The following is a 24,966-nucleotide window of genomic DNA, read 5'->3' on the forward strand; positions in this document are numbered from 1 at the left end:
AAAAGCAGGGAATTCCTGCTACAACTGTACCTTCTTCTTAGGCAGTCCCTTGGAACCGAGGATGACTTGCTTCCACATGAAAAATGAATTTGCAGGTGACTGATGAGTCCAATGTGGGACCTACAGTCTCTGTCACAGGTGGGGCAGACGGTGGTTGAAGGGGCGGGTGGGTGGGGTGCTTGGGTTGACGTGCGCTCCTTGCGCTGCCGGCTCTTGGCTTCTGCTTGCTCCCGGCGAAGAGACTTGAGGTGTTCGGCGCCTTCCCGGATGCTTCTCCTCCACTTTGTGCGGTCCTGGGCCAGGGATTCCCAGATGTCGGTGGAGATGTTACATTTTTCAAGGAGGCTTTGAGGGTGTCCTTGAAGCGTTTCCTCTGCCCACCTGGGGCTCTCTTGCCGTGCCGGAGCTCCGAGTAGAGCGCTTGTTTTGGGAGTCTCGTATCGGGCATTACGACAATGTGACCCGTCCATCGGAGCTGATTGAGCATGGTCAAAGCTTCGATGCTGGGGATGTTGGCCTGTGCAAGAACACTGACGTTGGTGCGCCTATCCTGCCAATGGATTTGCAGGATCTTGCGGCAGCAGCATTGGTGGTACCTCTGCAGTGCTTTGAGGTGCCTGCTGTACATGGTCCATGTCTCTGAAGCATACAGCAGGGCAGGTATCACTGCTGCTCTGTAGACCATGAGCTTAGTGCCGGGTTTGAGGCCCTGGTCTATAGAAACACTCTCTTCCTCCGGCAATCGAAGACTGCACTGGCACACTGAAGGCGGTGTTGGACTTCGTCATCGACGTCTGCCCTTGTTGACTGTAGGCTCCCGAGGTATGGAAAGTGGTCTACCTTGTCCAAGGCCTTGTCATGGATTTTGATAATCATGGGGGCAGCACTGTGTGGCGGGGGCAGGTTGGTAGAGGACCTTTGTCTTACGGATGTTTAGAGTAAGGCCCACGCTCTCGTACGCTTCGGTGAAGGTGTTGACGACGGTTTGGAGTTCGGCCTCCGAGTGAGCGCAGATGCAAGAGTCGTCTGCATACTGTAATTCGACGACTGTAATTGGTGAGACCACACCTTGAGTACTGCGTACAGTTTTTGTCTCCTTATTTAAGGAAGAATATACTTGCATAGAAACATAAAAACATAGAAGATAGGAGCAGGAGTAGGCCATTCAGCCCTTCGAGCCTGCTCCGCCATTCAACGGGATCATGGCTGATCATCCAAACCCTAGCACCCGGTCCCTACACCGACAGCCATCCCACACAAGCCCTATCCCCGTAACCCTGTAACCCCACATTGGAGGTAGTTCAGAGATGATTCACTAGATTAATTCCAGTGATGAGGGGGTTGAGTTATGAGGAAAGGTTGAGCAGGTTCGGCCGATACTCATTGGAATTTAGAAGAATGAGCGGTGATCTTATTGAAACATATAAGATACTGAGGGGGCTCGACAGGGTAGATGCAGAGAGGATGTTTCCCCTCATGGGGGAATATAGAACTCGGGGGCATAGATTCAGAATAAAGGGTCGCCCATTTAGAATTGATGAGGAGGAATTTCTTCTCTCAGTGGGTCGTAAATCTGTGGAATTCTGTGCCCCAGAGAGCGGTGGAGGCTGGGTCATTAAATACATTTACAGTGGAGCTAGACAAAGTTTTGCAAGATAAGGGAGTGAAGGGTTATGGGGAGCGGGCTGGGAAATGGCTTTGTGTCCAAGATCAGCCATGATCTTATTGAATGGTATAACAGGCTCGAGGGGAAAAGTGGCCTATTTCTAATCCTATTTTTTATCTTCTTATGGTGCCTTTAACTAAAGTCCTAGAGGTGTGAGGAACATGGTCATTAACCAGGCAGGGAGAGGTTTAAAGTAGTGACCCAAAGAGATGAGTTTTGAGAAGGATTTTCAAGGGGGGTGAGCCAGACCTGGTTGACTCTTAACTGTCTCCTGAATTGGCCCAGCGAGCCCCTCAGTTCTATCAAAACCACTACAAAGAATGACTGCAGTGGGTCAAGAAGAAGCCCCACCACAACCTTCTCAGGGCGACTAGGGATGGGCAATAAATGCCAGCCTGGCAGCGACTCCCAGAGGGGTTTAGGGAGGGAAATTCACAGGATTCTTTCGGAAAAGTCAGAAACTAGGCCGGGACCAGATCCTGGCCTTGAGGTGAGCTTCCTGCGGCGGGCCATTGGAGTGGAGCCTCTACCTCCCCCAAATGTGTCCATCGACCATGTTTGCACGGAGCCAGAGGTGGGGCTCCTGCATCACGGGCCCTCCAGGGGATCCAGCGAATGGTCGGCAGAGGTGCTCCTGTTCAGGCCAGAAGGCTCCTTCCAATAACCGGAGGTTGTGGGACCCACCTCAAGATTTGGGAGGCCAAACTTTCTTTTGTGGTGGAAGGGGATGCTGGGGAATGGTGCACAGGGGTCAGCTTTCACTTCAATCTGAGGGGGCCCTCGAAAGTCCTCCCATCCCAGACACCTCAGCCAGACTTTCCTTGTTAGATAGGCAACTCCCTTGATTCCCGCTCCCCCCTGCAGCAACATGGGTGGCCACCATTGGCAGGCAGTTAGTGTCCACCTCCTGACTCCAGATACCTGCGGGGGTCAAAGGCCAAGGTTCCCAGTGGGCATAATCCTGGCCTCAGTTTGGGGCCTGGGTCAGAAGCTCAGCTCAAGATCCAACAGTTCACCAGTGTTGTGAAGGGGTTGGTTCAGTCCCCCCTCCCCCCCCCATCCCCCTGCCCCGAGCTCTCAGTCTCGCTGCACTTCTCCTTTCAAACAGTCCGTTCCCTCTTTCCCCATCCTGGGTAACGGTCCGACATGTATTGCGAATTCCTCTTGTTCTTCTATTTTATGCGTGTTTTGCTCAATTGATACTTCCAAAGATTGACAAATGGCATCAAACTTTTAGCCAATAGAAACCCAGCTCCAGCAGCATGTGACCAGTTGCACACTGACCCGTCTCTAAGCTGCTGTGATATAAACTCTAACCAAACCGCCAATCTAAGCACCTGTGAGGATCCTGCACAAGGTGAGCAAGCTTTCCTGATCTCTTTTCCTGCAGTCCGATTGTAGTCTGGGGATCGGGGAGTGCATCCAGGCTGGGACTTTTCCCTAGCATCCTGTTCCTCAATGTCCATCTTCAATCTGTATTAGAGCTTACAGTCAGTAGACAGGGCACAAAATAGGAACCTATTTCTGCAGTTGGGGTGCTTTTCCCACTCATCAATCCAGTCCCTGTGAATGGCTACATCTGAGTTTATTCTGCATTCACTGAATGCACTCCTTTCAAAGTCCTCTCTACAATTATAGAGTAAGTACCAACCTACTGAAGGTAGCAGGACAAGTAGATAAGGTGGTTAAGAAGGCATACAGGACACTTGCCTTTATTAGCTGGGGCATAGAATATAAGAGCAGGGAAGTTATGCTTGAACTGTATAAAACACTAGATAGGCCGCAGCTAGAGTACTGCGTGCAGTTCTGGTCACCACATTACAGGAAGGATGTGATTGCACTAGAGAGGGTACAGAGGAGATTCACGAGGTTGTTGCCTGGGCTGGGGAATTTTAGCTATGAGGAAAGATTTGATAGGCTGGGGTTGTTTTCTTTGGAACAGAGGAGGCTGAGGGGAGATTTAATTGATTTAATTGAGTTGTATAAAATTATGAGGGACTGAGATAGTGGATAGGTTGGACCCATTTCCCTTAGCAGAGGTCAATAACCAGGGTCATAGATTTAAAGTAATTGGTCGGAGGATTAGAGGGGAGTTGAGGAGAACTTTTTTCACCCAGAGGGTGGTGGGGGTCTGGAACTCACTGCCTGAAAGGGTGGGAGAGGCAGAGACCCTCATCACATTTAAACAGTACTTGGATGTGCACTTGAAGTGCCGTAACCTACAGGGCTACGGACCAAGAGCTGGAAAGTGGGATTAGGCGGGATAACTCTTTGTCAGCCGGCACGGACATGATGGGCCGAATGGCCTCCTTCTGTGCCGTAAATTTCTATTATTCTGTCCTTTAAATCCATTGGTTAATGTCTCTGTTAAATTAGGGGAGAGAAATCCGACATGAACAATGGACACATTCTGGTAGCCTCGCCGATGGGCACATTCTGGTAGCCTCACTGATAAACTAGAGAATATTTCATATACAGGAAACTCTCGTTTAAACGGCACCTAAATATCTGGTATTCTCTATTAACCGGCAAAATTCATGCTCCGAAAACAACACCTGAATAACCAGCAATGTTGCCGAGTCCGAGTCCGAGTCTCCCGCGGTGGCCGAGTTAGTCAGTGGGGGTAGTTCTCCAAACTGCCACAACTCGGCCTCTTGGCGCTGTCGGAAGTCCGAACACCTCAATAACAGGAGTCTGACTCTCCCGCGCTGCCGGGAGTCTCTTCTGATTATTGTATAAGTTTTGTTTTACTGTTGAGTAATTAAAGAGTTATGGATAACCCTCAACTGGCAGTACTGTACTTAATGAAGCATCTTCCACCATCCATTTAACACAACATTCTGTAGGTGAGGACCCAATTACTGTAAACTGAACATTTCTTGATTTTTTTATTTTTGTTTGTTAAAAATAGTCACAGTAGATTTACCCTCTCCGTCATCCGGAACGTTTGATCAACCTGCACCATCCCGGTCCCGTCGGTGCCGGATACCAAAGAGTTTCCTGTATAAAGGATTGAACTTTTATGCTGAGGAGGGGACCGAGTGTAACATGTCAAAGTTTGCAGATGATACTAAGATGGGAGGGAAAGTAGTGAGTGAGGAGGACATAAAAAACCTGCAAGGGGACATCGACAGGCTAAGTAAGTGGGCAGAGATTTGGCAGATTGAATATAATACTGGAAAGTGTGAGGTTATGCACTTTGGCAGGAAAAATCGTAGAGCAAGTTATTATCTTAATGGCAAGAAACTGGAAAGTACTGAAGTACAAAGGGATCTGGGGGTCCTGGTGCACGAAACTCAAAAGGTTAGTATGCAGGTGCAGCAAGTGATTAAGAAGGCCAATGGAATGTTGGCTTTCATTGCTAGGGGGGTAGAATATAAAAATAGGGAGGTATTGCTTCAGTTGTACAAGGTATTGGTGAGACCGCACCTGGAATACTGCGTACAGTTTTGGTGTCCATACTTAAGAAAGGACATACTTGCTCTCGAGTCAGTACAAAGAAGGTTCACTCGGTTAATCCCGGGGATGAGGGGATGGACATATGAGGAGAGGTTGAGTAGATTGGGACTCTACTCATTGGAGTTCAGAAGAATGAGAGGCGATCTTATTGAAACATATAAGATTGTGAAGGGGTTGGAGCGGGTGGATGCGGGGAAGATGTTCCCGATGATGGGTGAAACTAGAACTAGGGGGCATAGTCTTAGAATAAGGGGCTGCTCTTTTTTCAAACTGAGATGAGGAGGAACTACTTCACTCAGAGGTCCATGGAATATGCTGCCCCAAAAAGCTGTAGAAGCTACATCATTGCATAAATTTAAAACAGAAATAGACAGTTTCCTAGAAGTAAAGGGAATTAAGGGTTACGGGGAGCGGGCAGGAATTTGGACATGAGTCTAGGTTCGGATCAGTCATGGCCCTGTGGGTAGTGGAGCGGGCCCAGGGGCCGTGTAGCCTGATCCTGATCCTATTTCGTGTGTCTAATTCTGTTAGATTCAGGAGATGGTTCTGTGATAGTGGATTGGCGGTTAGGATCAGATCAGCCATGATCTTATTGAATGGCGGAGCAGGCTCGAGGGGCCGATTGGCCTACTCCTGCTCCTATTTCTTATGTCTTATGTCTTATTAAAAGGCTGCTTAGAGAGGGTGCAGGGGAGATTTACCAGAATGATTGCAGGGACGAGGGACTTCCGTTATGTGGAGACACTGGAGAAGCTGGGTTTGTTCTCCTTACAGCAGAGAAGGCTAAGGGGAGATTTGATAGAGGTGTTCAAAATAATGAGGGGGTTTTGAAAGAGTAAATAAGGAGAAGCAGTGGCATAAGGGTCGGTAACCAGAGGACACAGATTTAAGGTGACTGACAAAAGAGGCAGCGGGGCGATGAGGAGGATTTTTTTACGCAGCGAGTTGTGATCTGGAATGTGCTGCCTGAAAGGGCGGTGGAGCAGATTCAATAATAACTTTCAAAAGGGAACTGGATACTTGAGAAACTTTACAGGGGCTGTGGGGAAAGAGTGGGGGAGTGGGAATCTTCCAAAGAGCCGGTACAGGCTCGATGGGCCGAAAGGCCACCTCCTACCCTCCTGTTAAGTGGTAGCAGCTATCAGCTGGAGCTCTCCTCTCGCACAATAAATGTTACTAATTAACTGGGTTTGATGTATATTCTCAGTCAGTCGGTAAGAATCTCTGTCCTTGACGGGAAGCAGGTACTTTCCGCTGTGACCCGAATATCTACAAGGGAGGGATCTACAAGAAAGGTAACCAGCCTAAATATAAACAAAACAGGAAAAGAGAGCACAGGAAAGAATAAAGTAAGGGAGGACATTCATCGCAAGGGAATAAATAGAGTTATAGAAGAGAAATCTAAAAAGATGGTTAAACATAAAGTGAGAGGAAATCCTATTAAAAATGAGTTAAACTGTCTGTGCAGCAATACACACAGTGTCCGTAATAAAACAGGGGAGCTGGAGCCAATCATGCGTTGTGAGGAACCAGACATAGTAGGGATTACTGAGACATGGCTACAGAAAAATCAGGACTGGGAATTAAACATTGCAGGGTATAGCATATTTAGAAACGATAGGGAGGGAAAAAGGGGAGGTGGAGTAGCTGTACTTATTAGGGATAACATAATGGCAGTAGAAAAAAGTGACGCAGATATCAGCAAGACAAAAATAGAATCCATGTGGATAGAGATAAAAGATTATAAAGGATCGCCTAATAGTGGAAGGGAGATGGAGGAAGAAATATGCAGACAAATTAGGGAAATGAGAATAATAATCATGGGGGATTTCAACTACCCCAAAATTAATTGGACAGAAGAGGCAGGTAAAGGGGATAAGGGAATGGAGTTCCTACAATGTTGTACAGGACTCCTTTCTAACCCAATATGTAAAAAACCCAACAAGGGAGGATTCTATATTGGATCTAGTAATGGGGAATGAACCAGAGCAGATAAGAGAAGTAAAAGTAGGGGAACATAAAAACAATAGTGACCGTAATATAACGCGCATTAAGATGATAATTGAGAAGGACATAAGTGTGACGAAGACCAGGTTAATAGATTGAAGAAAAGCTGATTTTGAGGGGCTGAGAATAGAACTTGGGAAAATAAAACGGCCAACAATATTGGCAAACAATGTAGAGCAGCAATGGGAAACATTTAAAATGGTGTTTAACAGAGTGCAGGAAAAATATATTCTGCTAAAAGGAAAGAACAAACTAAACACTAATGAGACTCCATGGATGAATAAAGCCATAAGGGAACAATTGAGGGTAAGGAAAGAGGCATTCATTAAGTACACACACAGCAGCGGAGTGCATGATAAGAGAGAAAGGAAAAGATTCAGAGAGAAGTCAAAAAAACAATTAGGGTGGCAAAGAAGAACTATGAAATTAAATTATCAAGGAGCATAAAACAAAACAGTAAAATATTTTATAGGCACATCAATAAAAAAGGAAGGTTGGGATGGGAACAGGCCCATTAATGGATAGGATAATACCACAGGTAATGGTAGAGAGAGGGCAGAAATATTAAATCATTATTTTGCTTCAGTATTTACCAGGGAGATAGAACAGGTGGACATGACATTGGGTGATGAGATTAGTAATGAGATCAGTGCATTTAAAATAAAAAGAAGGGATATAATAAATAAAATAATCAAACTCAAAGAGGATAAAAGCCCTGGATTGCATCCACACATTTAAAAAGAATCTCGAGAAGAGATAGCAGAGGCATTACTACACATATTTAATAATTTGTTAGTAAAAGGTGTAGTGCCAGAGGACTGGTGGATAGACAACGTAATACCGATATTTAAGAAGGGAGATAGAACATGTCCAGGGAATTATAGACCAATCAGCTTAATATCGGTGGTAGGAAAAATAATGGAATCCCTACTAAAGGAGAAAATAGAAGAACATCTAGAAACCAAAAATATAATCATGAATAGTCAACATGGATTTCAAAAGGGAAAGTCTTGCTTGACCAACCTTATTGAACTTTTTGAAGAGGTACCAGAGAGAGTAGACAATGTTAATGCAGTAATGTAATTTATCAATGTAGCCAAGTGGGAAAATGCAGTGAATATTTAAGTCCACTAGATGGCGCGGTTCATTTTCCCCTTTAGAATTTGAAAAAAGGAGAAAAGGGTTATGGGAAGGGCCATGTGATGCCAAAGGAACCTCCCCTTTCTTCACAGCCTCCATTTTCTAGATCCAGCGTGAGGGGTGTGCTCTGAGGAGAGTTGGGGTGAATATGACTTTTGAAATGAACTTAGTCTGCGTAAAGTACAACTAAAACAGCATTTAGTGCAGCCAGACATAGTTTTAAAGTGATATTGTTTCCCAAATCACTCGATATCACGGGGATGCTTGTCGATTGTCCCACCATGTGCTGGTGTTAACCTTTGTTAAAATTGTTGCTGAGTCCTTGGGGCTACGTTTCGAACGAGTTTAATACTTTCTGTTTGCTTGTAAGAGGTGACAAGTGATAACGGGACATACGAATGTATGGTATGATATGTTTTGTTTTGTATAATGATTGTTAGTTAATTAACTGCCTTCACCTGTGGTTTGCCTCATGTTCTGTTTTGCAGCAAGCCACTGCCGTATTTTGTCGACTGTGTTTTATGTATTTACAATTTCATCCTAAACCTAGACCCAAGTTATTAATACAGAATAAAAAACCCCAAAAACGAAAGTTCGTGTCCTGTGCTGCTCCATTTCGCCAGGCTACATCTAGATTTTCAAAAGGCCTTCGATAAGGTACCCCATAATAGACTGATGAACAAGGTCAGAGAATGTGGAGTCAGGGGACAAGTATCAGAATGGATTGCTGGCTGTCTTCAGGACAGAAAGCAGAGAGTGGGAGTAAAGGGTAGCTATTCACAGTGATAGAACGTGGGCAGTGGTGTTCCACAAGGATCAGTGCTGGGACCACTGTTGTTCACAATTTATATTAACAAATTAGACTTTGGAATCAAAAACACAATTTCTAAATTTGCAGATGACACCAAATTGGTGGGACAGTCAATACTGAGCAGGACTGCAACAAATTACAGGAGGACATTAATAAACTTGCAGAATGGGCATATAATTGGCAAATGAAGTTCAACACAGATAAATGTGAGGTATAGGGCCAGAAATTCCAGGCCAGAAGCGTGAGTACGGTCGGGTTACTCACGCATCTGGCCGTTGGAAATGCCGGCGTTCAGCAGGAACAGCGCATGCGGGGAACGCCGGCATTTCCAGACCCGAGGTCTATTCACAGCGCGTGCGACTGCACAGGCAGTGCTTGCGCAGTGAACTTTGTAGATTTCACTGATGGATTCAGTGAGGGTAAGTCCCTAGAACTTGCATTTGAAAAAAGCAAGTGTAAAGTTGTTCATTGGCTGGGGAAGGAGATATATTTTATGGAGGAGCGTATGAAATGCAATATTTAGGTTTGGGAAAGGGAGGGAAGTTATTTTAAGAAATTTTAACTAAGTTTTAAACTTTAATTTTTTTTTTTTAAACGGGTTTTCAGAACGGTAGGTAGAAGGAGCAATTGTGGCTGTGTGAATGGAATGTGAGAATGAGTTATGTATGTATATCCACATATATTCCTTTACGTATATGTATGTATGTTTTATATTCCTTTACTAATGTGTATGAATGTATATTTTTAATTATGATTTTCCAATAAGTTACTTTCTCTGAAAGTCATAATTAAATAATACATTCATACACATAAGTAAAGGAATATATACATAACACGCAAAGGAATATATACAGACATACATACTTTCAGAAGCTCCACGATAAGAAATATCTTCCTCCGCAGCCTCTGGAGCAACTGTACCCATGCTTTTTTCATGTGTAAGTTGTAATGACTGGACCTCACTGAAAGCATTAATGAAAGCGGCGAATTATACCGCGCACGCGCTGCCTGTGCAGTCGCACGCGTTCTGCCTCTGAACCCCTTCGTTCAGAGGACAGGAAATGCCGGTTTTCCCCACATGCACTGTGCATGCTGAAAACCGGCATTTCATCCGGCCAGATGCGTAAGTACCCCGACCGTACTAGCGCATTTGGAAGGGAATTACTGGGCCAACATTTTACATGTCAATAAAATAAAACATTTAACAATTGCACAACTTGCCCCCTCGCATCTGCGACTGAGGGTCCAAGGAGGTGCATTGCGCAAGAGGTCATCATCGTACGTATCCTCACACTGTTCCCTTTGGGGAACTGTATGAAGTGGTGGAAGGATTTATAGCCGTGATTAATGCTCATTCCGTGACCGTAACCATCTTTGAACCAGCCATTAGGGTGGTTAGTCCTATGGCGGGCGGGTTTTACGGGCTCCCACAACCCATCTGAGGGGGGGGGGGGGCCACCAACACCCACGGACGCAAGCATCCCGCTGGATGTCCACCCAGAATTTAAAGTTGGAGCTCCGACTCCACTTGCCGGGACTGTCTGGAGTGGGGTTCAAAACCCTACTCCTTCTGGCCCAGCGGCGGGGATGCTTACTGCTACGCAAAAGGCCCACTCCGCACAAAAGGTGACACCCATACGTTTCCTGCGCCTTTTCCCTCCCCGTGACTGGAGCCCTATGCTGCCATTTCACGTTGCTAATTGGATTGGGCCTTTGTCATAGCGGTAGGATCCCCGCCGCTGGGCCAGATCAGCGTAGGGTTTCGAACCCCGCTCCAGACAGTCCCGGCAAGTGAAGTCGGAGCTCCGGCTCTAAATTCTGGGTTGACATCCAGTGGGATATTTGCGTCCGTGTGTGTGGGTGGCCCCCCCTCCTTGTATAGCTTGTGGGAGCCCGTAAAACCCTCCCGCCATAGGACTAACCGCCCTAATGGCTGGTTCAAAGATGGTTACGGTCACGGAATGAGCGTTAATCATGGCCATAAATGCTTCCACCACTTCATACAGTTCCCCAAAGGGAACAGTGTGAAGACACGTATGACGACGACATTGCTAAATAAATAAATGGAATTTAAAAAATTCTTTTATGGCTTTTAAAAGTCTTTAAATTGCTTTAATTCTCTTTAAAACTACTTCAGATTACTCAAAATAATGTAAACATTTTAAAAAGTTTATAAAAGTTACCAAAATCTTCAAAAAACTTCCAAAATCCTATTTAACCTGCTGCTTTGCATGTAAAAATCCTTAGCAGCTTGACAGAAACATTGGGGGCGTGTCCAGTGAAACTGAGACCTCAAGGGGCGTGTCTCACTTACACTGCACGCTCCTGGCTTCACGCTGGCTGCACTCCTGGGCGGCGTGACGTCATACGCTGCCCGGGAATGTGCTTTCTATTTCTGCAAGTTCAGGCGTCCCAGAAGCTGATCGGCACGAGCGCGGGGTAAGTGCAAATACGGGGCTTGCACGCGCTGCAAGCCCCGTTCTGGAATTTCTGGGCCATTACATTTTGGTAGGAAGAATAGGGAGGTCACTCATTACTTGGAGAGTGCGAGTCTGGGTGGGTAGAGGAACAAAGGGATCTCGGAGTACAAATACACAAATCACTAAAAGTTGCGACACAGGTTAGCAAGGCCATAAAAAAGCAAACCAAGCACTAGGGTTTATTTCTAGAGGGATAGAATTGAAAAGTAGTGAAGTTATGCTAAACCTGTATCGAACCTTGGTTAGACCACACTTAGAGTACTGTGTACAGTTCTGGTCGCCATATTAAAAAAGGATATAGAGGCACTGGAGAGGGTGCAGAGAAGATTTACAAGGATGATACCAGAAATGCGAGGGTATACATATCAGGAAACGATGAACAGGCTGGGTCTCTTTTCTCTTGAAAAAAGAAGGCTGAGGGGTGACCTAATAGAGGTCTTTAAAATCATGAAAGGTTTTGATAGAGTGGATACAGAGAGAATGTTTCCACTTGTGGGGAAGAGCAGAACTAGAGGCCATCAATATAAGATAGTCACCGAGAAATCCAATAGGGAATGCAGAAGAAACTTCTTTACCCAGAGTGTGGTGAGAATGTGGAACTCGCTACCGCAGGGAGTGGTTGAAGCGAATAGTATCGATACATTTAAGGGGAGGCTGGACAAGCATCTGAGGGAGAAGGGAATCGAGGGTTATACTGATAGAGTTTGATGAGGAAAGACAGGAGGAGGCTCGAGTGGAGCATAAACGCCGGCATGGACTGGTTGGGCCGAATGGCCTGTTTCTGTGCCGTAGATCCGGTGTAATCCCATGTAATCCTGGTTTGTTAATTATCAGACTTTATTTTTCATTGATTATCAAATCCTTTTTAATTTATATCATACTTAACAATTATACTCTATTTTCTACACAATTTTAGATAGTCAGTATAAGGGGGTGACTTGGTTATTACAAGGCACAGAATTTTTTTGGAAATTGAGGGATATGGAGATCGGCGGGAAAGTGGAGTTGAGGTCGATGATCAGCCATGATCTTATTGAATAGCGGAGCAGGCTCGAGGGGCCGTGTGGCCGACTCCTGCTCCTATTTCTTATGTTCTTAATTACAGATTATACAATAATACTCACGAGCCTCAAACAATGAGCAGGGTTTCAGTTAACATGATCCCTGGCTGTTCCTTCCTCTCCTTTACTCTGTTGCCCTTCCTTTCTATTTAAACTACTAGTGATAACATCTCAACTGGTGGACACTGATAGCGGTTTCAATCTATTTATAGCAACAACAGACTTCTGGTTTTTAATTATACTTGACCAGACTCTAACCACATGTTGTTTGCTACAGGGCTGATGGGAAGATGGTGAGGGATGAGTGATGAAAGCAGAGAGCAGTGGGCTGAATGATGAAGGATATAAGGAGAAGCGAGGGGTGAGATTAATGATGGGAGAGGGAGGAGGACCATTGGCCTGTAAAAAAATATATACAGAAATAGGTGAAAAACAAGATTAGGTGTGTGAAGAAAGAGCTGGAGTGGGACAAAGCAGAAAATAGAGAAGGTCACCGCCATATGATGCTGTCAGTAGTGTCCCAGCAACAGGAGGAGGTAACTCGCTGAGGGCCACACCTGGGGTCGGGAGTGAATGGGAAATCGTCAAATGCTCACTGGCTGCTTCTCGAATCTTATTCCAGATGGACACTAGATGGGCTAAACTCAGTAGATTTGCAAATCAACTAGCGCCTTGAGGTGGCGCCGCTAACGCTTGCTGCGAAATCCAGTGGGAGGTTAGCGGCAACGCTAACAGTTAGTGCCACGCGGCGCTGTGCCGCCACCGATGACGTCATCGCCATGAGCAGCGCCCCGCTTGCGCCCCGGCTGTAATATTAGGTGATGTCCCCCCAATTACCGCCGGACGCTATGTCCGCCGTGGTCAGGGGGGGCCGATCTGCGGCCGGGGCGGCACTAGTTCAAGGGGAGGTGGCGGGCGGCCATTTTTGTTGCTGGCTGCCTGGCAGCCATTTTTGTTGCTGGCCGCCTGGCAGCACATGCCTCCGTTGCGGTCCCCGGCCCCCGTGAAGCCCCCCGTGGGGTGCAGGCTGCTTCCCGTGATCCCAGCAATCCTCAAGTGCCAGACTTGTTTGCCGGCACTCCCGATCCCTGGTGGCCCAGCTGGACGCCGGGACGGACTGCGCCTGGCCCCTCCCCTTTACTAAATGAGTTTTACTCTGTATCTAACACATGCTGTACCTGCCCTGGGAGTGTTTGATGGGACAGTGTAGAGGGAGCTTTACACTGTATCTAACCCGTGCTGTACCTGCCCTGGGAGTGTTTGATGGGGACAGTGTAGAGGGAGCTTTACTCTGTATCTAACACATGTTGTGCCTGCCCTGGGATTGTTTGATGGGGACAGTGTAGAGGGAGCTTTACTCGCTATCTAACCCGTGCTGTACCTGCCCTGGGAGTGTTTGATGGGATAGTGTAGAGGGAGCTTTACACTGTATCTAACCCGTGCTGTACCTGCCCTGGGAGTGTTTGATGGGGACAGTGTAGAGGGAGCTTTACTCTGTATCTAACACATGTTGTGCCTGCCCTGGGATTGTTTGACGGGACAGTGTAGAGGGAGCTTTACTCTGTATCTAACCCATTATGTACCTGCCCTGGGAGTGTTTGATGGGACAGTGTAGAGGGAGCTTTACTCTGTATCTAACCCGTGCTGTACCTGCCCTGGGAGTGTTTGATGGGACAGTGTAGAGGGAGCTTTACTCTGTATCTAACCCGTGCTGTACCTGCCCTGGGAGAGTTTGATGGGACAGTGTAGAGGGAGCTTTACTCTGTATCTAACCCGTGCTGTACCTGCCCTGGGAGTGTTTGATGGGTCAGTGTAGAGGGAGCTTTACTCTGTATCTAACCCGTGCTGTACCTGCCTTGGGAGTGTTTGATGGGACAGTGTAGAGGGAGCATCACTCTGTATCTACCCTGTGCTGTACCTGCCCTGGGAGTGTTTGATGGGACAGTGTAGAGGGAGATTTACTCTGTATTTAACCCATGCTGTACCTGCCCTGGGAGTGTTTGATGGGAGAGTGTAGAGAGAGCTTTACTCTGTATCTAACCCGTGCTGTACCTGCCCTGGGAGAGTTTGATGGGACAGTGTAGAGGGAGCTTTACTCTGTATCTAACCCATGCTGTACCTGCCCTGGGAGTGTTTGATGGGACAGTGTAGAGGGAGCTTTACTCTGTATCTAACTCATGCTGTACCTGCCCTGGGAGTGTTTGATGGGTCAGTGTAGAGGGAGCTTTACTCTGTATCTAACCCGTGCTGTACCTGCCTTGGGAGTGTTTGATGGGACAGTGTAGAGGGAGCTTTACTCTGTATCTAACCTGTGCTGTACCTGCCCTGGGAGTGTTTGATGGGACAGTGTAGAGGGAGCTTTACTCTGTATCTAACCCGTGCTGTGCCTGCCCTGGGAGTGTTTGATGGGACAGTGTAGAGGGAGCTTTACTCGCTATCTAACCCATGCTGTACCTGCCCTGGGAGTGTTTGATGGGACAGTGTAGAGGGAGCTTTACCCTGTATCTAACCCGTGCTCTAACTGCCCTGGGAGTGTTTGATGGGACAGTGTAGAGGGAGATTTACTCTGTATCTAACCCATGCTGTACCTGCCCTGGGAGTGTTTGATGGGACAGTGTAGAGAGAGCTTTACTCTGTATCTAACCCGTGCTGTACCTGCCCTGGGAGAGTTTGATGGGACAGTGTAGAGGGAGCTTTACTCTGTATCTAACCCATGCTGTACCTGCCCTGGGAGTGTTTGATGGGACAGTGTAGAGGGAGCTTTACTCTGTATCTAACCCTTGCTGTACCTGCCCTGAGAGTGTTTGATGGGACAGTGTAGAGGGAGCTTTACTCTGTATCTAACCCGTGCTGTACCTGCCCTGGGAGTGTTTGATGGGACAGTGTAGAGGGAGCTTTACTCTGTATCTAACCCGAGCTGTACCTGCCCTGGGAGTGTTTGATGGGACAGTGTTGAGGGAGCTTTACCCTGTATCTAACCCGTGCTCTACCTGCCCTGGGAGTGTTTGATGGGACAGTGTAGAGGGAGCTTTACTCTGTATCTAACCCGTGCTGTACCTGCCCTGGGAGTGTTTGATGGGACAGTGTAGAGGGAGCTTTACTCTGTATCTAACCTGTGCTGTTCCTGCCCTGGGAGTGTTTGATGGGACAGTGTAGAGGGAGCTTTACTCTGTATCTAACCTGTGCTGTACCTGCCCTGGGAGTGTTTGTTGGGACAGTGTAGAGGGAGCCTTACTCTGTATCTAACCCATGCTGTACTTGCCCTGGGAGTGTTTGATGGGACAGTGTAGAGGGAGCTTTACTCTGTGTCTAACCCATGCAGTACCAGCCTGTGCACCAGGAACTGGGTAGATTCTGCCAAATGCACGTCAATTAGAACTCTTACAGGTACATAGAGGAGACGTCAATGCTCTGAGCCTGTGCTGTATTGAGAGGCGTTTGCCAGACATGAAAGGAGAGTGCTGGCCACTGTGGCCATGTGTCACCTTGGGCCTCTGCCGTTCAGACCCTGTCTCCTCTGCCTTGACTGCACTGCCAGCGTCTGACAGATTAGCTGAGTGGTGGGAATCACAGCTGAATATTGACCAGGAAACACATCAGTAGGAAATGCAGCATCTGGTGAGGGAGTGAAGGGTACGGAGCAGGAGGGGCACATGTTCTGCCCCCGCTCTGCGTTGAGTTAGCTGATTTCTGTCAGGATGGGCAGTGGTTGTTTTGCTCTCTTATCTAGATGGCTAATATCAACATTGCGGATCAATGATCCAGTGATCCCACTTGGAACACCTGCCAGTTTTCCATCAGTGCCAAGGCCTGCTGTACCTGTCCAGATCAAGCGCGCCCAGGTTTGTTGTACCCGGGCACTAATGTGGCCCAGCTTTACTCCCAACCCTGCCTGGTCTCCTTCAGCTCCTTCAGATAAAAAGTGGGAGCAGATAGAAGAGCACAGCGGCAGGGCGGAGTTGTCTGAAAGTGGTCTTGTTGCTACTGTGCGAGCTCCCACACGATGGAGGGGCTGTTGGTGAGGTGAGTGAAAGAGTGTTCAACGCGTGGCTGGTTCCAGTTCGCGAGCATCATTTTCCTTCCCAGTGCCAGACAGATGTCGAATTTGGTGAGTGCTTTGAAGAAGTGGCCTTAGACCCTCGGCCCTCGTCTGATCCCTTGTCCAAGGCCTCTCTCTGACCCTTGTACAGGCCTCTCTCTGACCACCGGCCCAGGCCTCTCTCTGACCCTTGGCCCCTCTCTGATCCCTTGGCCCCTCTCTGACCCTCGGCCTCTCTCTGACCCTCGGCCTCTCTCTGACCCTCGGCCCCTCTCTGACCCTCGGCCCCTCTCTGACCCTTGTACATGTCTCTCTCTGACCCTCTCTGACCCTCGGCCCCTCCCTGATCCCTTGGCCCCTCTCTGATCCTCGGCCACTCTCTGACCATGGCCCAGGCCCCTCTCTAGCCCTTGGCCCAGGCCTTTCTCTGACCCCCGGCCCTGACTTCACTCTGACCCTCGGCCCCTCACTGACCCCCAGCCTGTGTCCCTCTCTGACGCCTTGGCCCCTCTTTGACACTTGGCACCTCTTTGACCCCTTGGCCCAGGCCCCTCTCCGACCCCCATCCCAGGCAGCTCTGACCCTCGGCCCAGACCCCTCGCTGATCCTCAGCCCAAAGGATCTGAGGAAGGATGTTCTTGCCATGGAGGGAGTTCAGCGAAGTTTCACCAGGCTGATACCTAGGATGGCAGGAATGACGTATGAAGAGAGATTGGATCGATTGGGCTTGTATTCGCTGGAGTTTAGAAGAATGAGAGGGGATCTCATTGAAACTTATAAAATTCTAACAGGACTGGACAGACTAGATGCAGGAAGGATGTTCCCGATGGTCGGGGAGTCCAGAACCAGTGATCACAGTCTAAAGATAAGGGATGAGCCATTTAGGACCGAGAGGAGGAGGAATTTCTTCACCCAGATTGTGGTGAACCTGCGGAATTCTCTACCACAGAAGGCAGTTGAGGCCAATTCATAAATATATTCAATAAGAAGTTGGATATATTTCTTAAGGCTAAAGGGATCAAGGGATATGGGGAGAAAGCAGGGACAGGGTACTGAATTTGGATGATTAGCCATGATCTCATTGAATGGCGGAGCAGGCTCGAGGGTCCGAATGACCTAAACCTGCTCCTATCTTCTATGTTTCTATGTTTCTATGACCCTCGGCCCAGAACCCTCTCTAACCCTCGACCCAGACGTCTCTCTGACTCTTGGCCCCTCTCTGACCCTTGGCCCCCCTCTGACCCTCGACCCAGACCCCTCCTTGCCCCCCAGCCCAGAAGCCTCTCTGAACCTCGGCCCCTCTCTGACCCTCTGCCCCCCTCTGACCCCTGGCCCATACCCCACTCTGACCCTCGGCCCCTCTCTGACCCTCGGCCTCTCTCTGACCCCCGGCCTAGTCCCCTCTCTGACCCTCGGCCCCGCTCTGACCCTTGGCCCTGCTCTGACCCTCGGCCCCGCTCTGACCCTCGGCCCAGGCCCCTCTTTGACCAGAGGATCAGGCACCAAAGACAAAAGGCCCTTTTTTCACTTCCAGAATCAAGGATTGGTGTTGGACTCCTTCCGGCTGCTGTTTCTCGACAGCAGTGAGAAGCCTCTGACACTACAGGTCTAAGCTGCTGCTCCTGACCTCTCGTGCTCAGGTAACGGCTGACGTTCTCATCCATCATCCAGGCTTTAAGCACTGCCAGGGACTGGGCCTGCGTCTGAAGAGCATTTGGTTTATGGCACTGCCTAGATTGTGCACGGGAACATAGGAACAGGAGGAGGCCATTCAGCCCCTCGAGCCTGTTCCGCCATTCAATCAGATCATGGCTGGTCTGTATCCTAATTCCGCCCGCCCATATTGGCTCCATGTCCCTTAATACCCTTGTTCAGCTAAACTCTGTCAATCTCAGATGTGAAATGATTCATTGAGCTAGCGCCTACTGCTGTTTGTGGGGGGGAGTTCCACACTTCGACCACCCTTTGTGTGAAGAAGTGTGTCCTAACTTCTCTCCTGAATGGCCTGGCTCTGATTTTCAGATTATGTCCCCTTGTCCTCGACTCCCCCACCCCTCGGAGCCTGGGTAACATTCTGGTAAACCTACACTGCCCTCCAGCCAAGACCATTAGATCCTTCCTCAGGTGCGGTGCCCAGAACTGCTCCCAGTGCTCCAGGTGTGCTCTAACCAGGGCTCTGTATCGCTGCAGCAAAACTTGTTCCTGCAGCAGCTTCAGGGCCCTGCAGGTGGCGTGCACTTCAACTACAACAACAACTTGCATTGATATCGCACCTTGAAGGTTGTAAAATGTCCCAAGGCGCTTTGCAGGAGCGTTAGGCAAAATACGACACCGATTGGTGTCAATGAGAGATCGAAGGGCCCGAAAGTCACTAGAATATAAATCAGTCAGGGGCACTGACGTTTCCCTGCAACTCACGAATCCCTGTTTCCAATCTCAGTAACAGTTCCCTCTCTCTGTGATTTCAGAAGAATGAAGTACCATTACCTGCTGGTGTTGGCCTTTCTCTGTGGGGTAATTCACACTGGAAACTCACAAGGTAAGAAATTAACATGTGTCAGTTACCACCAGTTACAAACATGGGCAGGAAGAGTATGAAGGATCGGACTCAGATTCAGTCAGCGTTTGATTCGCATTTACACTGGTTATTGATGCAGACTGGGGCTGATCAGACTGGGTCAGTGCTCAGTGACTGAGAGCAGGAGCAGCCCGCCTTGGATTAGACTGGCCCTGACTGGCAGCTACCTGAGCTCAGTCACAGCTCTGATAGAGACCAGCGGATAATGGGCCCAGCCAGGGTTTGTGACTGTCTGTGTGTGTCTGTGTGTTTCTGCCTGTGTGTGTGTGTCTGTGTGTGTCTGTGTGTTTCTGTGTGTGTGTGTGTGTGTGTGTCTGTGTGTGTCTGTGTGAGTGTGGGTGTGAGTGTGTGTGAGTGATGAGACACAGACACAGACTGAGGGATGAGACACAGACACAGACTGAGGGATGAGACACAGACACAGACTGAGGGATGAGACACAGACACAGACTGAGGGATGAGACACAGACACAGACTGAGGGATGAGACACAGACACAGACTGAGGGATGAGACACAAACACAGACTGAGGGATGAGACACAGACACAGACTGAGGGATGAGACGCAGACACAGACTGAAGGAGGAGACGCAGACACAGACTGAGGGAGGAGACGCAGACACAGACTGAGGGAGGAGACACAGACTGAGGGAGGAGACGCAGACACAGACTGAGGGATGAGGCACAGACACAGACTGAGGGATGAGGCACAGACACAGACTGAGGGAGGAGATGCAGACACAGACTGAGGGAGGAGACGCAGACACAGACTGAGGGAGGAGATGCAGACACAGACTGAGGGAGGAGACGCAGACACAGACTGAGGGATGAGACGCAGACACAGATGGAGGGATGAGACGCAGACACAGACTGAGGGAGGAGACGCAGACACAGACTGAGGGAGGAGACGCAGACACAGACTGAGGGAGGAGACGCAGACACAGACTGAGGGATGAGACACAGACACAGACTGAGGGATGAGACACAGACACAGACTGAGGGATGAGACACAGACTGAGGGATGAGACACAGACACAGACTGAGGGAGGAGACGCAGACACAGACTGAGGGAGGAGATGCAGACACAGACTGAGGGATGAGACACAGACACAGACTGAGGGGTGAGACACAGACACAGACTGAGGGATGAGACACAGACACAGATCTTGCAGTTTCCCGAGAACAGACGTGCTACTTTCAGGGTTGTGTCAATTACCTCCTTTCTATTTTCAGCAAATTTGGTGGCTGGGATCCGAGCCACCCAGTCCACCACAAACCCACATTATTCTGATGCAGACAACGCCATTGATGGGAATCATGACAGCAAAATCTGTCATTCATCCTGCAGCAGAACCCAAACGCAGTCTCACCCGTGGTGGAGAGTGGAATTAGGGGCATCTTACAAGGTTTTCATTGTAAGAATCACCAACACAGATTGGCATCCACAATGGCTGAACGGAGCTCAAATTCGCATCGGAGACTCACTGGTTAATAACGGCAACAACAACCCGATGTAAGTGCATCAAACTGCAATCTACATCCTCACAATCCACATCCTCACAATCCACATCCTCACAATCCACATCCTCACAATCCACATCCTCACAATCCACAACCTCCACAATTCACATCCTCCACAATCCACATCCTCCACAATCCACATCCTCACAATCCACAACCTCCACAATCCACATCCTCCACAATCCACATCCTCACAATCCACATCCTCACAATCCACATCTGGACAAGATGTATCCCAGGCTGCTGTGTGAGGCAAAGGAGGAGATTGTAGGGGCTCTGACACACGTTTTCAAAACCTCTCTGGCCACAGGGGATGTGCCAGAGGACTGGAGGACAGCTAACGTAGTACCATTATTCAAGAACGGTAGTAGGGATAAACCAGGGAATTACAGGCCAGTGAGCCTAACATCAGTGGTAGGGAAATTATTGGAAAAAATTCTGAGGGACAGAATTAGTCTCCACTTGGAGAGGCAAGGATTAATCAGGGATAGTCAGCATGGCTTTGTCAAGGGAAGATCATGTCTGACCAATTTGATTGAATTTTTCAAGGGGGTGACTAGGTGTGTGGATGAGGGTAGTGCAGTGGATGTGTATACATGGATTTCAGTAAGGCTTTCGATAAAGACCCGCACAGGAGATTGGTCAAGAATGTAAGAGCCCATGGGATCCAGGGTGCCTTGGCACATTGGATCCAAAACTGGCTTAGTGGCAGAAGGCAGAGGGTGATGGTCGAAGGTTGTTTTTGTGACTAGAAGCCTGTGTCCAGTGGGGTACCGCAGGGATCGGTGCTGGGTCCCTTGCTGTTTGTGGTCTACATTAATGATTTGGATGTGAATGTAAAAGGTATGATCAGTAAGTTCGCAGATGACATGAAAATTGGTGGGGTGGTAAATAGCGAGGAGGGTAGCCTCAGTCTGCAGGACGATATAGATGGGTTGGTCAGATGGGCGGAACAGTGGCAAATGGAATTTAACCCTGAAAAGTGTGAGGTGATGCATTTTGGAGGGACTAACAAGGCAAGGGAATACACAATGAATAGTAAGACCCTAGGAAAGACAGAGGATCAGAGGGACATTGGTGTGCATGTACATAGATCCCTGAAGGCAGCAGAACAGGTGGATAAGGTGGTTATAAAGGCATATGGGATACTTGTCTTCATTAGCCGAGGCATAGAATATAAGAGCAGGGAGGTTATGATGGAGCTGTACAAAACGCTGGTTAGGCCACAGCTGGAATACTGTGTGCAGTTCTGGTCGCCACACTATAGGAAGGATGTGATTGCTTTGGAGAGGGTGCAGAGGAGATTCACCAGGATGTTACCTGGGCTGGAGCGCTTCAGCTATGAAGAAAGACTGGACAGGCTGGGCTTGTTTTCCTTGGAGCAGAGAAGGCTGAGGGGGGACCTGATTGAGGTGTACAAAATTATGAGGGGCATAGATAGGGTAGATAGAAGGGAACTTTTTCCCTTAGTAGAGGGGTCAATAACAAGGAGGCATAGATTCAAGGTAAGGGGCAGGATGTTTGGAGGGGATTTGAGAAAGAACTTTTTCACCGAGATGGTGGTTGGATTCTGGAACTCACTGCCTGAAAGGGTAGTAGAGGCAGGAACCCTCACAACATTCAAGAAGCATTTGGATGAGCACTTGAAATGCCATAGCATACAAAGCTACGGACCAAGTGCTGGAAAATGGGATTAGATTAGACAGGGCTTGATGGCCGGCGCGGACGCGATGGGCCGAAGGGCATCTTTCTGTGCTGTATAACTCTATGATTCTATGACATTATCCTCACAATCCACATCCTCACATTCCACATCCTCCACAATCTACATCCTCCACAATCCACATCCTCACAATCCACATCCTCACAATCCACATCCTCACAATCCACATCCTCACAATCCACATCCTCACAATCCACATCCTCACAATCCACATCCTCACAATCCACATCCTCACAATCTACATCCTCCACAATCCACATCCTCACAATCCACATCCTCACAATCCACATCCTCACAATCCACATCCTCACAATCCACATCCTCACAATCCACATCCTCACAATCCACATCCTCACAATCCACATCCCCACAATCCACATCCCCACAATCCACATCCCCACATTCCACATCCTCACAATCTACATCCTCACAATCCACAACCCCACAATCTACATCCTCACAATCCACATCCTCACAATCCACATCCTCACAATCCACATCCTCACAATCCACATCCTCACAATCCACATCCTCACAATCCACATCCTCACAATCCACATCCTCACAATCCACATCCTCCACAATCCACATCCCCACAATCCACATCCTCACAATCCACATCCTCACAATCCACATCCTCACAATCCACATCCTCACAATCCACATCCCCACAATCCACATCCTCACAATCTACATCCTCACAATCCACATCCTCACAATCCACATCCTCACAATCCACATCCTCACAATCCACATCCTCACAATCCACATCCTCACAATCCACATCCCCACAATCCACATTCTCACAATCCACATCCTCACAATCCACATCCTCACAATCCACATCCTCACAATCCACATCCTCACAATCCACATCCTCACAATCCACATCCTCACAATCCACATCCTAACAATCCACATCCTCACAATCCACATCCTCACAATCCACATCCTCACTATCTTCATCCTCACAATCCACACCCTCACAATCCACATCCTCACAATCCACATCCTCACAATCCACATCCTCACAATTCACATCCCCACAATTCACATCCTCACAATCCACATCCTCACAATCTACATCCTAACAATCCACATCCTCACAACCCACATCCTCACAATCCACATCCTCACAATCCACATCCTCACAATCCACATCCTCACAATCTACATCCCCACAATCCACATCCTCAAAATCCACATCCTCACAATCTACATCCCCACAATCCACATCCTCACAATCTACATCCCCACAATCCACATCCTCACAATCCACATCCTCACAATCCTCATCCCCACAATCCACATCCTCACAATCTACATCCCCACAATCTACATCCCCACAATCTACATCCCCACAATCCACATCCTCACAATCCACATCCTCACAATCTACATCCCCACAATCCACATCCTCACAATCCACATCCCCACAATCCACATCCTCACAATCCACATCCCCACAATCCACATCCCCACAATCCACATCCTCACAATCCACATCCTCACAATCCACATCCTCACAATTCACATCCTCACAATCCACATCCCCACAATCCACATCCTCACAATCCACATCCTCACAATCCACATCCTCACAATCCACATCCCCACAATCCACATCCTCACAATCCATATCCTCACAATCCACATCCTCACAATCCTCATCCTCACAATCCACATCCCCACAATCCACATCCTCACAATCCACATCCTCACAATCCACATCCTCACAATCTACATCCTCACAATCCACATCCCCACAATCCACATCCTCACAATCCACATCCTCACAATCCACATCCTCACAATCCACATCCTCACAATCCACATCCTCACAATCTACATCCTCACAATCTACATCCTCACAATCCACATCCTCACAATCCACATCCTCACAATCCACATCCTCACAATCTACATCCTCACAATCCACATCCCCACAATCCACATCCTCACAATCCACATCCTCACAATCCACATCCTCACAATCCACATCCCCACAATCCACATCCTCACAATCCACATCCTCACAATCCACATCCTCACAATCCACATCCCCACAATCTACATCCTCACAATCCACATCCTCACAATCCACATCCCCACAATCTACATCCCCACAATCCACATCCTCACAATCCACATCCTCACAATCCACATCCTCACAATCCACATCCTCACAATCCACATCCTCACAATCCACATCCTCACAATCCACATCCCCACAATCCACATCCTCACAATCCACATCCTCACAATCCACATCCCCACAATCTACAACCTCACAATCCACATCCTCACAATCCACATCCCCACAATCTACATCCCCACAATCCACATCCTCACAATCCACATACTCACAATCCACATCCTCACAACCCACATCCTCACAATCCACATCCCCACAATCTACATCCCCACAATCCACATCCCCACAATCCACATCCCCACAATCCACATCCTCACAATCCACATC

At 48.2% G+C, this 24,966-nt stretch overlaps 1 protein-coding gene across 1 annotated transcript in view; it reads left to right on the forward strand.

The window, feature by feature from the left end:
• The first annotated feature begins 2,943 nt into the window (after positions 1–2,943).
• Positions 2,944–24,966, forward strand: part of LOC147116825 (fucolectin-like) — a 43,631-nt gene continuing 21,608 nt past the window's right edge. The window contains exons 1-3 of the mRNA XM_085987238.1: positions 2,944–3,023; positions 19,132–19,202; positions 20,474–20,753. Coding sequence (XP_085843364.1) covers positions 19,136–19,202; positions 20,474–20,753 — 347 coding nt within the window. The 5' untranslated portion in view covers positions 2,944–3,023; positions 19,132–19,135. The remainder of the gene's footprint in view (positions 3,024–19,131; positions 19,203–20,473; positions 20,754–24,966) is intronic.

The sequence above is a fragment of the Somniosus microcephalus genome, chromosome 5 (assembly GCF_052327205.1).
Source record: "Somniosus microcephalus isolate GS21.2 chromosome 5, FLI_Smic_1.0, whole genome shotgun sequence".
In the NCBI taxonomy this organism is placed as follows: domain Eukaryota; kingdom Metazoa; phylum Chordata; class Chondrichthyes; order Squaliformes; family Somniosidae; genus Somniosus; species Somniosus microcephalus.